At 39.6% G+C, this 16,904-nt stretch overlaps 1 protein-coding gene across 1 annotated transcript in view; it reads right to left on the bottom strand.

Annotated features, from left to right (window-relative positions):
• LOC148028256 (26S proteasome non-ATPase regulatory subunit 7 homolog A-like) overlaps positions 1 to 13,795 on the bottom strand; it is a 63,042-nt gene extending 49,247 nt beyond the window's left edge. Inside the window, exon 1 of the mRNA XM_087690042.1 lies at positions 13,499 to 13,795. Within this exon, the coding sequence (XP_087546168.1) occupies positions 13,499 to 13,790 (292 nt within the window). The 5' untranslated portion in view covers positions 13,791 to 13,795. The remainder of the gene's footprint in view (positions 1 to 13,498) is intronic.
• Positions 13,796 to 16,904: the final 3,109 nt, after the last annotated feature.

Below are 16,904 nucleotides of genomic sequence, written 5' to 3'. Positions count from 1 at the left end.
GATTTGCTGAGATTACTCTCCTGCATAGTCCCCATGCAGTCCTATGTCATTCCTCTCACAAACAAGCGATTTCTCGCAATAAAACCATGAGAATGTCGCTTTCTTTGAGACAAAACTGCCCAGAAAGTACAGTAGGCTTGAGATCTTGAAAAAAAAGAAGAAAGGATCTTAGTCCATAGAATATTTAGCTCAAAAATAGTAGCATACCTTGCTGTATATGTAGTTACGAGATTGCCCAATAGAATTCCATGCCAAAAGGAAAAAAATTGGTTGTTATGCACACTCCATCTATGCTGTAAGCTCATTCCATGGCTGAAATTTGCAATTTTCTACAAAAAGAAATAAAAGAATCACTGACTCCAAACTTGAGGTTTTCCAAATGAGAGAGAAGAAGCCCCAAATAGCCAAGGTAAGCTTTCCAAATGAGTAATCAGCTACTCCTTAATCATATCACGTTTTTTATTAAGGGCTAATTAATGGCTATCATTAATCATAAGTGAATTGCTCACTAGGCAAAACTTTAGCTTAGGGGCTACTTAATAACTTAAGTGCCCTAAGTGAGTTGCTTACTAAGGGAAACTTTCAATGTAACATAATTCTAAGGTGCAAACTTTCAATTTAATGAAAGTTTCACATTGCACCTTGTTCATTTTGCCTTGGCTATGTACCACCTGCCCACATACTTATCCACCGCATGCCCCAATGTCAAATCCTTCACTACTAGTGCAATGGTCACCATGCTAAAAGCTAGGAGTACTAGAATTAAAGTTCATTTTAATTCAAAGTCTTCATGAAATCTAATTAAATCACTAAGTTCATTTTCTCATTCTAGTAACACTGCCTGTGAAAATGAAACCAATCTTCCTTCTTGGAATGGGTGGTGATAACCTGATTTAAGAGTTAATTACAGCAATAAATAAATGCACATAAAATGAATTACACGCTTTACCATAACATTCTTGGACAGTAGACTCCCTATTGGCCCCAAAACAGGCGCCCCTTGCGGTATTTCTTTAGCTTTCATTCAATTGGAAGAAGTACAACTTGAGATTCTTCAATCTCCTCCTGCTAACCAATTGCTCTTGCTGTCATAAATGACCAACAAGCCTTTTGGGTCATTTGCCCCTTGATTCACCCAGGACTTCTTCTCCAATTTGACCCTTGGCTGGCCAAATCCTGCCCCAAATCGATTCGGAATGGGCTGGCTCGTGAAATCCCTTGATAATCCTCAATTATCAGCTGCTGATTTTAGTCCCTTGAGCCTTCAATCTCTGGCACGGATCCCAAGGTGACTGCTAAACCCTAGTTTCTACTCTAAATTAGGGTTTACTGCAGAAATTACAGATCAGCCCACCAAAAATGGCTGAAATCTCCTCCATATGACTGAGAATTGCTGAGAATGGCTGAGCATAGGCTGAAGGAGATGAGAGAATGCTGTAAAGATAGAAAATTTTGAGATCTGTCACGAAGAATTGATGAAAGTCAACTGCTGCCTTACTGTACCAGCCCCAAACGGATGCACCAACAACAATAGGAGCATCAAAGACTGTGATCTTCAAGAGAAAGTGTATCAGCAACAATTGCCAGTTTCCCAAGGTCAAGAATATGCAATCTCCATCACCAAAATGGTCTCCAATGGCTGGGAATTGGCCCCAAAAGCTGGCAGCAACAATCCAACACATCTTTCCAACAGCTCCAAAAAAATAAAAACGAGATTTCCCTCTCCCTTCAGTCCAATTTAACCTTTCCCCCACTTGCATGGGAAAGTTTTGCCAAGTGGCAGCTTTCTTAATCCATTTTCAACAATTTCCAATCATTTAATTAATTTTAATCAGCCCTTAATCCATGCCCAAAAAATTGACCTTGCCCATCCAAAAATTAATTGGCTAGGCCATTTGCAACCCAAAGTGGTCCCGTGCATTGATTCACCCTTGGACAAGAATTAATCCATTAATTAATGCCTAGTCCCTAGTGTCACCACTAACACTTAATGGCCAATTAATGGTCGTAGAGGCAAACTGCCACCAAAATTCACCTAGAATCTAACAAGTATAACTTGTTACAACTTTTACCCTTGACATCCATCTTTTTCACAAGGTCCTTCGGCCTTCAACTGTGAAAAAGTAGCTTGCACCCCACATGTGCAACACGTGCATCTTTTAATCCTTTAATCGAATGTAAATTAAACATAAGCAAAGCATCAAATTTTCACGTCCTCGTGATAGACCACCCCCTTGAAATCCTTACAATTATCCTCGATTGCGCTGTAATGTGTCAAAGTAAACAATACTACACTGGAATTTCCACAAGGCATCATAGTAAACACAACATTGGCCACTGTTGGCTAACTATCTCATATACCCACCATTTGCTGAAAATTTCCAGCCAGCATAAACATAGCATAAAGCTAAACAATAGTCCAGAACTATTGCCAAAAACTCATCGAATGCATCCCAAACTCTTGTTTCTCAACAGTGCTGACTACAGAACCATAGTAAAGCATAGTCCGAGCCGAAACCATGGCTGAATTATCAATGGCATTCAATACACATGCTACTGTCCATAGAACCAGCTGAGTACCACTGAAACTAATGATCATACACTGAAAACCAGCACTCGGTAATCAGTCTCTCATCATCGTAACCTAATGCAAATGTATAATTTCAGAGCTGCAGTGAAAACCATACCCATCTGCATACATACCACAGTGACTAGTACACTGAATAGTGACCTCATGGCAGACATACTGCCACCACAATACCTTGGATGCATGCTGAATGCATCCGAGATGCACTATACACGGGAGCAGTCCATTCCTAGAGGAGTGGAAGTGCTACCTCCCCCTTGAGTATCAGGTGGTACTCTAGACCCTTGCCCTGCTGAACCTGAAAGAGCCCGATCCAAAGTCGGCTCTAACTGAAAGGCATCAAGCTAAAGCTACAACAACTGAGGATGTTCTGCCAAGTCATCCTCTTCCATCCATTTATCATCCATTGGTGAACAATTGTGAAACTTCACCCAATAGCTTATGGAAGCTTTACCTTTGACCTTTTCTCTTTATATGCCAAAATCTGCTTAGATACCAATATCTTATTCAGCTCCTCTACATTGGACTGAATTTCAGCAAATACATCCTTAGGCACATCACCATAAAAATACCTCAACAAGCTCACATGAAAGGCATAGTGTATCCGCTAGTGTAGAGGCAATTTCAACCAATATACCACATTGCTGATCCTCTCTAACACTTGGAAAGGCCCATAGTTCCTCATTCTGAACTTCCGATACATTCCCTTTTGCCCTTTCATCTTGTCAACCTTGCCTTCCCAAAATGCAACAATATATAATCACCCTTTGGAAAATACAAAACACATCCATGGCGATCAGTTGCTCTCTTTTTACTCTCCCTAAGGCATTAAACAAAGCATTTGCATGACCAGCACTTATTCCTTGAGCCCCAAAAGCATGACGAGGTACCGATGCTTGCCCATATGCGTGATTTTGCACACCAGGCATCATACCGATGCCGCCATATATCAGATTATGCATTCCATGAGCCATAACCGAGTGCATTGGGTTATGCAAGCCATGCATTGGTTGCTGAAAATTATGGGGAGGTGTGTCATACATTCCCACATTCGATCGCTCACCCACCATAGCATGATAACTTGTGCTACCACCAAAGTAAGCTGGCTGCCCTAAATTCTCATGCAAACCTTGCTGTCCAAAAACCATAGGATTAGCATTTATATCATGAACTTGCATATGCATTTCTAGCCCAACTGGCACCAACTGCTTTTGACCATGATCATCTTTAGGAGCATCTTGAGAAGGCTTTGGCTTGTTCTTTGGTGCATCTGATTGTCCCGAAGTTCTAGAAGAGGATTTTCTCTTCTTGCCCTTGTTGTCCTCCATAGGAGTGTTCAAAAACTGAGTAAACTGAGCATCTTTTCCCAATTCAGCAAAGATATTGGCCGATGCCCTCATTCGATTCTTGAATACAACATCGAATTCCATTTCCCCTTGTTGATCATCATCCTCTTTCTGCATTGAGGGTCCAACATCTTGGCCTTCAGCCACATTTTCAGCATGTTGTCCATGATTCGTGCCTTGTCCAAGATCAGGCATTGCATTTCCTCCTTCCCCATGTGAATGTGCATCATGAGAGGCATCATTACTGCTTGATTGCATCCCATTGTATGAAGACATCTTGCTGTAATTTCTCAGCTGAGCACAAAGCTTTGGCTTGCAATCAGGTGCCTCGGGCCCACCAAATCAAGAGATTTGATGTATCCCGGCAATGGAACCATGAAACCAGCCTTCCTTATTGGAATGGGTGGTGATAACCTGATTTAAGAGTTAATTACAGCAATAAATAAATGCACATAAAATGAATTACACACTTTACGATAACATTCTTGGACAGTAGACTCCCTATTGGCCCCAAAACAAGTGCCCCTTGCGGTATTTCTTTAGCTTTCATTCAATTGGAAGGAGTACAACTTAAGATTCTTCAATCTCCTGCTAACCAATTGCTCTTGCTGTCATAAATGACCAGAAAGCCTTTTGGGTCATTTGCCCCTTGATTCACCCAGGACTTCTTCTCCAATTTGACCCTTGGCTGGCCAAATCCTGCCCCAAATCGATTCGGAATGGGCTGGCTCGTGAAATCCCTTGATAATCCTCAATTATCAGCTGCTGATTTCAGTCCCTTGAGCCGTCAATCTCTGGCACAGACCCCAAGGTGACTGCTAAACCCTAGTTTCTGCTCTAAATTAGGGTTTACTGCAGAAATTACAGATCAGCCCACCAAAAATGGCTGAAATCTCCTCCATATGACTGAGAATTGCTGAGAATGGCTGAGCATAGACTGAAGGAGATGAGAGAATGCTGTAAAGATAGAAAATTTTGAGATCTGTCGCGAAGAACTGATGAAAATCAACTGCTGCCTTGCTGTACCAGCCCCAAACGGATGCACCAACAACAATAGGAGTATCAAAGACTGTGATCTTCAAGAGAAAGTGCATCAGCAACAATTGCCAGCTTCCCAAGCTCAAGAATATGCAATTTCCATCACCAAAATGGTCTCCAATGGCTAGGAATGGGCCCCAAAAGCTGGCAGCAACAGTCCAACACATCTTTCCAACAGCTCCAAAAAAATAAAAACAAGATTTCCCTCTCCCTTCAGCCCTATTTAACCTTTCCTCCACTTGCATGGGAAAGTTTTGCCAAGTGGCAGCTTTCTTACTCCATTTTCAACAATTTCCAATCATTTAATTAATTTTAATCAGCCCTTAATCCATGCCCAAAAAATTGACCTTGCTCATCCAAAAATTAATTGGCTAGGCCATTTGCAACTCAAAGTGGTCCCATGCATTGATTCACCCTTGGACAAGCATTAATCCATTAATTAATGCCTAGTCCCTAGTGTCACCACTAACACTTAATGGCCAATTAATGGTCGTAGGGGCAAACTGACACCAAAATTCACCTAGAATCTAACAAGTGTAACTTGTTACAACTTTTGCCCTTGACACCCATCTTTTTCACAGGGTCCTTCGGCCTTCAACTGTGAAAAAGTAGCTTGCACCTCACATGTGCAACACATGTGCATCTTTTAATTGCACATTTGATTAATCCTTTAATCCAATGTAAATTAAACATAAGCAAAGTATCAAATTTTCACATCCTCGTGACAAAAAACCTTGATTTCTATCACAAATTAGGGTTTCAAAATGCAGAAAATTGTGCACATAATGGAGGAAAGAGCATATTACAATGACTGCAGCATATAAAGAGACCATTGGTGATGAAGTAGCCCAAATGACTCACATCAAGCCATCAATTCCTTGTTGTGAGATTATCAAAGCAAAAGCTAGGTGTAGCATTCACGGTCACAAAGGCTCTCTTTCAAGCAATGATCCTCCTTCATAAATAGTGGGATCTCTCACACCACAGGTATCCACATCTAGCATTTATATTATATGCTCCACATAGTTGGCTACATAAAGTGATACTTGCTACTGATATGCCAACATGGGCACATATCTAGTGTTATAAATGATCAAGAAAAATAAGCAATCAAGATATGTGATGTCTTTGGACTAGGTAGCGACGTCGACACTACTGGCCAACAAATAAGGGAAAAGAGTTGGCTACATAGAGTGATACTTGCTACTGGTATGCCAACATGAGCACATATCTAGCATTACATAGGATCAAGATAGATAAGTGATCAAGATATGTGATGTCTTTAGACTAGGTGGCAACCTCAACACTATCGGCTGACACATGAAGAGAAAAAACTATAATGACAATTGTAGGTGATACAAAGGGTCATTTAAGAACCAAAACAGAGTAGGTTAAGGCCCTCTTGAGAGGAGGGCAACAATACCTATCAGCTAGCAATAATAGTAGCAGCAAGGGCAAAACCAATAGATAATTGAGTAGAATCTCCAATAGGTTGGCAACAACACTGGTAGCAAGCATGGATACTTTGGATGATAAGGGAATGCGATGCAAAGCTTTAGCTTAGTTTGGATGTAAAAATGAGAGAGCAAGGATAGAATGGATGCTTACAACATGTCGTTATGTAGGGGAATTTTGGTATTCGTCATACTGTCAAAAATAAATGCCTTCTTCATAAATAAATCTTTTTGGGACTGCCTTTACGAAGTTAAATTAAGACTAAATACAAGATCATTTCATGTTAATCGAGTCCTTCAATTTTATGGCTGAACATGACTATGGTATTGTTTCCTTAGGCCTAAAAGCCTATAGATATAGGGAAACAAGGTTAAGGTTGTTAGGAGTCTAGACAACTCGTGTGAATCTAAGTTATGCGGAGTATGACTAGGCACATTAGCCATTTTATTGTGGCATTTATGACGATTATTTGGAGCATTTTATATTGGTCGACCAACATTAAATGTTGGCTGACTTGCTCCTATTTTGGCATTACTTTATCCTTTAGATACCAAGCTCCCTCCTCGATCAATCACATCATCACCTACAAGTTCTATGGAGAGAGGAAGCCAATGTCAATGCCTATGAGCCAGTGACTCACTATTGTATGCGTCATTCTCGTGTTTGGTATATGGATTCCATTTCTCGAGCGTTCTGAGTTTTTTTCTTTGCACTATTCTTTTGTGTTTTTCTCTTTTATCATTATGTTTAGCAATTTATTACACCATCTGTTTATACTTCCATTGCTACATCCACTTCTGATATAGTATTAGAGCTCCAACCTACTCCTATTTCGGCATTGTTTTATCCTTTATATATTGGGCTCCCTCCTCAGTTAATCACATCATCGCCTACAGGTTCTATGGAGAGAGGGAGCCAGTGCCAATGACTACAAGCTAGTGACTCACTGTTATGCGCGTCATTCTCGTGTTTGATATACAGTTTCCATTTCCCGAGCATTATCTGAGTTCGCTTCTTTGCACTGTTCTTTTGTGTTTTTCTCCTCTATCCTTGTGTTCAACTATTTATTATAGCACCTATTTATGCTTCCATTGTTGCATCCACTTCTGATGAAGGCAAGGTCTGAAAGGGAGTGCTTTGGTGATGTAGGATCAATATCTTTGAATTGTTAGCATTGTCCATATCATGTATATAAGGCCTTTTATTGGCTTGTATATAAAGGTATGTGGCCAATTTTTGACACCTTAGTACCACTTATGCAAGCTGACCTTAGTCTTCTCAAGTGGTGTCCCAATCTCTCACACTATATATATGTTTGTATTATCACATCATTGGAGAGGAAAAAGCTCGAAGCACTGGAAGAGATCCACCCTTGGAGCCATGTGCCTTCTCTTAGTATACTTTGCATTCCTCGATATAGATTCCATAACCCTTCATTGGGATCTCGTGTTCCTTAGCTTCACTCATTGTTCACATGTTTGTTGTAAACTTGTCTCACATGGTTACTCCTTATGTTTTCACTCGTTGTCATGGTATCGAATGTTGGGAACTTGCTTGATCTTTGATTACTGCACTTTAAGCATTCAAACCTCCATTTTAGGTCTCTTTGTGTACTCAAGTTCAAACCTGCCTTTTGGGTCTCTTTGTGTGTGCCTTGACCAAGATGGACTACTTCTTGGGTTGGATTAGATTCCTTTTTCTAACCCTTGTTGATCTAAAAGTTGATAATGCTAAATATTAGAGCTTTACCCTTATTTTTCTCTTTCCAAAGGCCATCAACTCTTATAGCCTCAATAAAGACCCTTGAGTTTCCAACTAGGGCATTGTATTATTTCTCATACTTGATACTTTTTTAAAATTGGACACTTGCCACATAGTCCCCGATTGCCTCATATTCCTTTTGACTCACTTGGACTATGATTGTGTCTTTAGTTGCAACCTGGGTGCTCCATCATTAGGGTGGAAGAGGTATCCACCATTGTATTTGCATTTCCAAGCATCTACAACCTACTAATCATTAAAAGTGGTGCAACAATGGAAGCATAGACAAGTGCTGAAATAAACTGCTGAACACAAGATAAAAGAGAGAAGGAATTGGAACCTCCATAATGAGATAAAAGTGTCCCCTGTAAACACAAAGATGCCTCATGCTCAAGTAGTATCAAGGACATATAGGTGAAGCTCGCACGTGTAGATGATGTCTGCACCCTCAAAGCATTCACCACTTCATCAAACTCCGTGAGGAGCTTGTAAAGTACTGTCCCTACAAGATGTGCCTCTGGAAGGGCAGACTCCATGTGTCGAAGTTGGTCATGTACCTGTGTAACAAGAAGTAAAAATGATTGAATGGTGTCCTTAGGCTCAAACTTTATCTGTTGAAGCTGGCCATAAAGAGTCATTGCATGCATGGTGGAAGGTGCCTCGTACAACATCTGAAGCTTCAACCATACTTCTGGAGATCTCGTACAGACGGGTGACTAACAATAGAACTTTAGAAATATTACAAAGAAGAGCAAAATAGGCACACACATCATCTATATCCCATGTAAGCACAGCTTCAACATGGTTGTTCTCATCAAAATCTTTAGGAAGTGGAAAAGGACACTGAGGACAGAGAATAGCTCAACAAACAATGTACCATAAACACTTCTACATTAACCATGCTTTCATGACAACACTCCATGTTAGATAGTCAAGTCCATGTAACTTATCATCCGTAAAAGTGCACAGAGGAGCCATACAAATAGGATAATGAGAGAAGATAGAGGAGTGAAGGAATGGAGAGAGAATACAACCAAACCTACAGCAAAGACGTCACAAAATGATAGTTCACTTGCAGTATAACCAAAAATCTGAATAGAAACGAAGGGTGATTGCTGCAAAATGATGAAAACTTAGTCACAAACTAAGAGAAACAGTAAAAACGGCCTATAAGAACAGCCGCCTAGCCACAGTTAGGAGCAAAAAACCAAAAACACATGCTAATTGAGCAATTAATGCAACAAACTCATGGTTACAGGCTAAAACACTATCACAGGCTGAAAACGCAAGGTGCTGGACTGAAAACGCAGGCAGCAGTTGACCTCACATAGGCTGAGAATGATCAGCAACAAGTCGCCTTATCAGCAAAGGGAGGAAAGACCTATAATCAGCAAAAAAAACAACAACAGGAACCTAGATCCGGCAATCTAATACCATGTCAAAAGTGGTGCAACAATGAAAGCATAGACAAGTACTGAAATAAATTGTTGAACGCAAGACAGAACAAAAAGGAGAGAACACAAAAGAACATTACAGAAAAAGAGAATTCAAAGATGTGCTCGAGAAATGGAATCCATATACCAAACACGAGATTGTCACATACAATAGTGAGTCACTGGCTACGTAGTCACACTGGCTACGTGGGCACTGGCACCGGCTCCTCTCTCCAACTGAAAGTCCACTTGATGAATGATTATATATAAAGAGGAGGAGGAGCCCCACTTTAAATAGGCACAAAATAAGCCATAAAAAGCAACTTGTGGCTTAATTGGCATAAAATGCCTAAAATGCTACAAATAAATCACAATAACAAGGCCTAAAATAAGGACAATGTTCCCAGCCCTAACAAGCATGCACAGACTCATAAACAAGCTAACAATCTTGCTAACACTAACAAGCAACCTGTGAAACCAACTTTCCTTCTTGAATAGGGTGATAGATGACCTGATTTCTATCACCTGATTCAATACAAATTAAACAAGCAACAAATTCACAAATTTGAAATGTACACACTATTGATTAATCTTGGACAGCTAACACCCGATTGGCCCCAACAACCGAAGATCCTTGTGGCACTTCTTTATCTTGTATTTATTGCTCTAAGTTAAAGTACACTAAGATATGGACTAATCTCCTTCAATCTTCAACACAAATAGTTGTTATAAATGGCCAATAACAACAATAATCAATTTGCCCCTTCATTTCACTAAAGATTGGACACAAATTCATCCTTCGGCTCTTGCATATAGGCCAAATTCAAATGGCAATGGGCTCACCACTCATATCAGCTATAAATTCTCAATTCACACCTCCTACTCTGAGAACGGGGTCTTCAACTATTGGGCACATATCCCAAGGTGGTTGAGAAACCCTAGTTGCTTTTGGACACAAATTGATCCTTGCGCTCTTGCATGCAAGCCAAATCAAATGGGAATGGGCTCACCCCTTTATATCGGCTGTAAATTCTCAATTCACAATTGCTACTCTAAGCACAAGATCTTCAACTATTGGCCACAAGTCCCGAGGTGGCTGAGAAACCCTAGTTGTTGCTGTAGATTAGGGTTTCAGCAGCAAAAATCATTGCTACTCTTCACCAAGGGCTGGAATATGCTGAGAACTACTGAAGAAATATCAAGAAATGAGATAGAAATCCAACTAGAGAGAGAATCTTTTGGACAATAACCTGAAGGATCTTTAAATTAGCATTTTATGCAAATTATTGGCATTATTAACACATGCTTTGATTGACAATCAGCAATTTTGACCTACCATCAATAACTTGTTGACATGTACGATCCGATGTAGCTACCCTACACATTGGCCTTTTTTACTCTAATGACTGATTTTCAAGAGTACCCTATGCTCTTGCATCATCATGTGCATTTTAATGTTGATCTTAAGTTGCAAGACCATAAGTTTTGACTTTTCAAGTCTCAATTCATATGGTTTCACTTTGTGCTTGTATCTCAAGAGAGGATTGCTATTGCTAAACTCCCTACAGTCTTTATCTTGATCTTGTTCTTGTTCTTGGTGTATATGAATGTCATGATGTATCTGGGATCTCGCCTCATTACTGAACTTCAATGTAGAACATTGTATCATCTACGACCTCTACAACTCCAAGTATCTCTAATTTTTTGTCCTCTGTTTCATTAATTCCTACTTCATATATCTTCTCATTATGGCATTTCTATTTGTTTGCTTTGGATACCACTTGCCATGGCTTGACCTTCTTCCTTGGATAGCTAAAATTCCATTTGAGACATTGTGTTTTTAACCTACAAGTATCTTTCCTCATGTTTAAACCAAGGCTACAACTTTGTCAATCCTCTCCAAACAATGCATCTTTGGTGCTTTCAAAGGCCTTTCCTAAAAATCATGGTTTTTTGTGTAAGACATCAAGGCTTCTTGATAATGCTTCTTCAATGGTGGTGGGGTCTACCTTGGCTATAATGAGTTGTTACCTTGCTTCCTTGCTAATGATAATGTAGCTAGAACAATGATAGTGATCTCTTTAAGGAGGCTTGCCAAGTTGTTTTGTGGCATGGCTAGTTCTTTTTAAATGCTAGACAAATTGATGCCACAACAACTTTGACTCCTCGCTTTGAATTAAGTTCTTGCTATTCTTTGTCAGTGCTTCATGTCATGTTGGGTTCCATGCAAAGGGATGGATACATCTCCTACGACACAACTATGCATGTCTAGCTCTTGACAGCTTGATACTATTTTGTGTTGCTCTTTCCTAGTCTTCTCTACAACTGTGGTAGATTCCCTGGCTAGAGGGGTTGCTCTTGTCTCATAGTAGTATATTGGTGCTCTTTACATGTTCCTAAGCCAAAGGGGAACAAGTGATATAGCGGCAGTTGCATATTCATGCTTCACTAGTATATGATGTGGCGAACCGTTGCGTCTAGCTTTCTACATTCATCAATTATCTAGCAATCATGAAAACCCACAAACCAATTTGAATTTTGACTATCGGTCCATGATAGATTAGTAACAACAAATTTGGCCCATGTATTGTATCCACAATGCACATGGGGGCACACTTTGGAATGATGTTTCAAGTTTGAAGGAGAATCCATCGTACATGTTGAGTTTCTACAAGGCTATGCATGACAAACATTGAGATTATGATATTACCTATTTTCATGATAGGGGTTGAAGTATGATCAACATTGACTTGGGTGCTTCTTTCAAGGTGCATCTAGCATTGGCAAGTACACCCAATGATAGAGTATCTATGGAGTGTTTGTTGTCCGACGTTGAGCAGAAACATGATTAACAAACGTCTTGTGCTTTATGGGGAATAGACAAATTTATCCAACCCCGTAACTCTTGATTGCAAGATTATAAAGCAGAGATGGATTTATACAACAATAGTGTCCGTAATACTTTTTTCCGCTACATGAATGTGAATCACTTCATGTCTTGTTCATTATCCTAACCATCAGCTGCCGTAAAGGATATTGACAATCTCTTTCCTATTCTTCTCCCCCCCATACTCATGCAGCTTTATAATTGTAAATAATGCAAGGCAAAATCCAACTCTCTTCTCTCCATTCTCACTCCTCTATGATGCATAGTAATCTTGACATTTGCTGTTTTTTATGACAAATTTACTTAATGGATTGATTCACTTTGCCATTTGTGCCTTCTTCCTCTCTATTGTATCCTCCTTATCATGAAGGCAAACAAGATACCTCCACATTTATTATGTTTATTTCAGTAAATGTGGAGCACAATGTAGTTCAGATTTGTGATGCTATATGGATTACTGTGAACAAGAAGTTCAGCTAGATGGCTCATTTCATCCCGATGGGAAGACAATTAAAGCTCCGCACAGCACACGTCGTCAAGCTATATGAAATTTTGAAATCAATACTTAGAGATAGAGATCCAAGAACTACCAGGTTGTTCTTTCTTCATCCTTTCAAGTGCCGTCAATAATGGAGTGAACATGGAAAAGTTTGACAGAAACAACCACAGGTCCCCTTTCCAAAACAAACCTACGACCTTTCAATTTTCTATGGATTCATGATTTTCCACCAACTTTGTTTTAGCTGACTTCCGTCGTAAGAAGTTTAGCATGTTCAGCTGCACTTGGTAAAGGAAAGATCGGCACTCTTGATCTTAAAAAAGTGTACAATGTCTTTCCGTATGAGACTTCAGTGTGTTCAGCTGCAGTTGGCAAAGGAAAAGTCTCCAGCGAACGCGATCTAAGGTGTAAAATCTCTCTCTCTCTCTCTCTCTCTCTCTCTCTCTCTCTCTCTCTCTCTCTCTCTCTCTCTCGTGTGTGTTATAGAGATACCTGCATAGCTGTTTGTCACATCGACTTGGCCACGAAAGGTAGCCCCCAAAAGCACTCCGACGACGCGCTTGCGGGTTTCCTTGGCGACGCGATTGTAGTTGTCCACGATACTCAGCAGAACCAAAGGATGCACCACCACCCTCTCGATGGGCCGCTCCCCTACCTGGCTAGATGTCACGATGTCCATCCTCTCTCTCTCGCTCGCTCGCGGCGGGTCTGTATGCGTACTTGGTAAAACCGGTAGCTTCTCTTCTACACCCCCGAGTTTCCTCCCCAAATAAGCCACGTCCATTTACTTCAAAATGTAACTAGTTAGGATACCTACTAGTTAGGGTACCTACTAGATCTCAGCCGGCGTTAGAGGGCCTTTGATGCATATTGTTACAAGTGCAGCTAATGACCGTTTTAAATTTTATCTTTTATCTGGTTTTTTATGAAAGGAAATCAAAATCTTAACTACAATGAAGAGAAGAAGAAGAAGGACATTGGTATATTACGTTGTGTAAAGAAATTTATTGTGTTGATTTCTTGCTTTATTCTTGTGTTCACTTGCTTTATTGCTTTCCTTCCCACTATTTGAGTCATTGTGGAAGCATTGACTCATGATTGGGCAATCTATTGTTTGACGATTAACGAATTATGAATTGATGCTTTGTTACAAGTGGCATGTAAGCCTAATTGATGTGCATGTGTGGTGTCTGTCCATGTGGCAAAAATAAAATTTGCAAGTTCATGCTAGTGTCTAATCATGTGACGGCAATGTAGTTTATGTTTTGCACAAGGAGCAATGCAATTTGCAACAATTTATCAAGTTTAATGGACGATTAGAGTTTAACTAAGTCAATATTGCATTAGTTTAATTATTATGTTTAACTGGTTACAGTGGTAATTAATCAATCTAATTGGAGGAGTAGGAGAGAAGTGAGAGGACGGGAGTAGTTGAGATTAAAATATGTATTTAGTCCTTCATGATAGGGACTTTGTTGGTTAAATAGCACTTAGTGCTTGAGTGATAGCATAGTTATGCAATGATTGGAATCATGCAATTGTATTATCTTGAAGTGGATCGAATGCCTTATAAAAATTGCTTTTGGATTTAGCTCGGTGGTTGTTGGTTTGCTGTTTGTGATGCTTAGAGTGACTCCTTGAAGAGAAGAGTATCCACTTGATGTGTTGTGAATGGATTAGATGAGTGTTGGTTGTATGATGATAGACTCGCCCTTAAGGTTCTTTGCCTTGCCTTTGATGAACCAATGATAAATCCCAAAAGGGTATTACTTGGGACACTCGTTGATAGTCAAGTGGTGAAAAGCCCATTGCAAAGGAAGCTTTAGTCCTACGGTAGCCTGAGAATAAAAAGGGCCCTAGATGTTCTCACATTTGCCTTATGATGGGGATAGAATTTCCATGGTCCCAATGTCTTAGGACAGTAGAAGATTCAATTCAAGATAAATGGATATTAGTCTAAAGAGGACTATACATGAGTCTAAGAAGGGTTGGGTTATATGGTGGTCGAATATCCAACTAAGAAGGAAAAGCTATACAAGCTACAATACATTGTTTCCATATAAGTGTTTTTAAAATGATTGTTTTCAATTGCTTTTGTGTACACGTCTAAAGGATAGTCAATGAAACTTGTGTAATGGACTAATTAAGGAAGACATTTTTATACGTACATGAAATATGGAAGGATCCTTAATAAAGGCTAAAGATGCTAGTTGTGTGGGTAGGAAGTGAGTGGATGATAATCTCCATGACCTTATCATAAGGTAAGTGGACCTAATTAGTCATGTAGCTCTCTCATGATAATTTAGGGCTAGAGCTGATTGATTGTAATTGCTTAAGTGTTAGGTTGAAACCAAAACCAACATTGTTTTAGTAAAAACATTGTGGGAGTACTTGTGGAAGGTGAAAAGGACTACCACACTCTTTGTGAAGCAAGTGTAATGTTGGTTACTCCTATCCTTGAGAGGCTATGAAGAGGTCTCTTTAGGATGGGTATTAAATTGTTCATTAAGAAGGCTAGGCCCACAAGTATAGGGTCCATCATGTCCTACTCGTGTTAATCCTTTTGGATTGAGGCCTTCAAACTTTGTTTGAGGTAGACTTGGAGACCACTCAACTAGCTAAGTCCATGAATCTTATGGGGTTTCGAATTGCTCCTGGAAAGATATATGAGTCACTATGAATGTTGCCTCCCCTAGCCTAGCTAGGTGCAAGTACAATATCATTATATTAGAGAAAAAAGTAACGATATGTTGGCTAATATTATTGATTTTGTGACCAAGGAAGTAGAGGTGTGTTGCAAATCTAAGTTTAAGTTGTGACCTTGATTGTTAGATATCGCTTGCAAATAATGATGTCAACCTCCAAGAGAAGGAATTCCTCTTAATGAAAGTTAAGCTACTTAAATGCGAAGGATCTAAGGTTGAGATTGATGGTGAGGTCTAGATTGAAATGATGGAGGTTTCTTTTTTAGCAGCAAGCACTACCACAACAAACATATGATTTCACACCAATGTCTAATGGGTGAAGCCCATCTTTTATGGAAGTAGTGGTGCCACAATAACGTGGTGGACTTGGGAATAAATTAAGGAAGTAGTGCAAGGAAGATATCTCCTACCTTCATTTAAATTAATAAAGATCGATGAGTTTTTCAATTCGAGATAGTTCTGCTTAGAGTTGGATGCTTGTTACACCCAATTTTTAACCCTTGTGAAGCATGCAACCCATATGTCCATTCATTCACAAGTTGTTGAGGTTTGCCAAGGGTTAAAATGCACATTTGGGTACTTACCTTGAATCCATGAGGCTAACTTATTTGAAAGATGCTCTAGTACAAGCTAAGCCCTTGATAAGAGCTAATGGGATAAGAGATCCCTATTTTAGAAAATGTTGAGATACACTACTAGGATGCTTAGAATGGTCGAGACCATAAATGCTTTGAATGTGGTGAGTTGGGGCACCTTCAAAGGAGATGTCCCAATTATTGATGGTTCCAATGTGATGGGACAAGACACAAAAGATTGCCCTACACTTACTCAAGGACATGGTAAGCAAGCATACAAAAGAAACTATAGAAACGATGTGTGGTGCACGCGCTCGACAATTCATGGTGAACTATAGAATAATCCAACATTTGAAAAGATAACAGAATTTTACTTCATCACCTTCAAAACCCTAGGAAAGTTCCTTGGTATCATATATATCTAGCATGAATCATGTAGTAGATGTTAAGCATATTATAAAGCAATTTGGGTGGAATAAATTGCACTTCCAAGACAATATCCCAACTCTTGTCAAGATGAGGACATGTTGATTTCTTTAAGGAGGAGAGCATGTAAGACCCTTTCCTTTGTGTGAACCCCCATCCTATTAAAGAAAAACAAAGAAAAAAAAAGGAGAA

The sequence above is a fragment of the Lygodium microphyllum genome, chromosome 12 (genome assembly GCF_053477565.2).
Source record: "Lygodium microphyllum isolate KBCC chromosome 12, Lygodium_microphyllum_v1.1.10, whole genome shotgun sequence".
NCBI lineage: Eukaryota > Viridiplantae > Streptophyta > Polypodiopsida > Schizaeales > Lygodiaceae > Lygodium > Lygodium microphyllum.
This window is presented reverse-complemented; position numbering and strand designations above follow the sequence as displayed.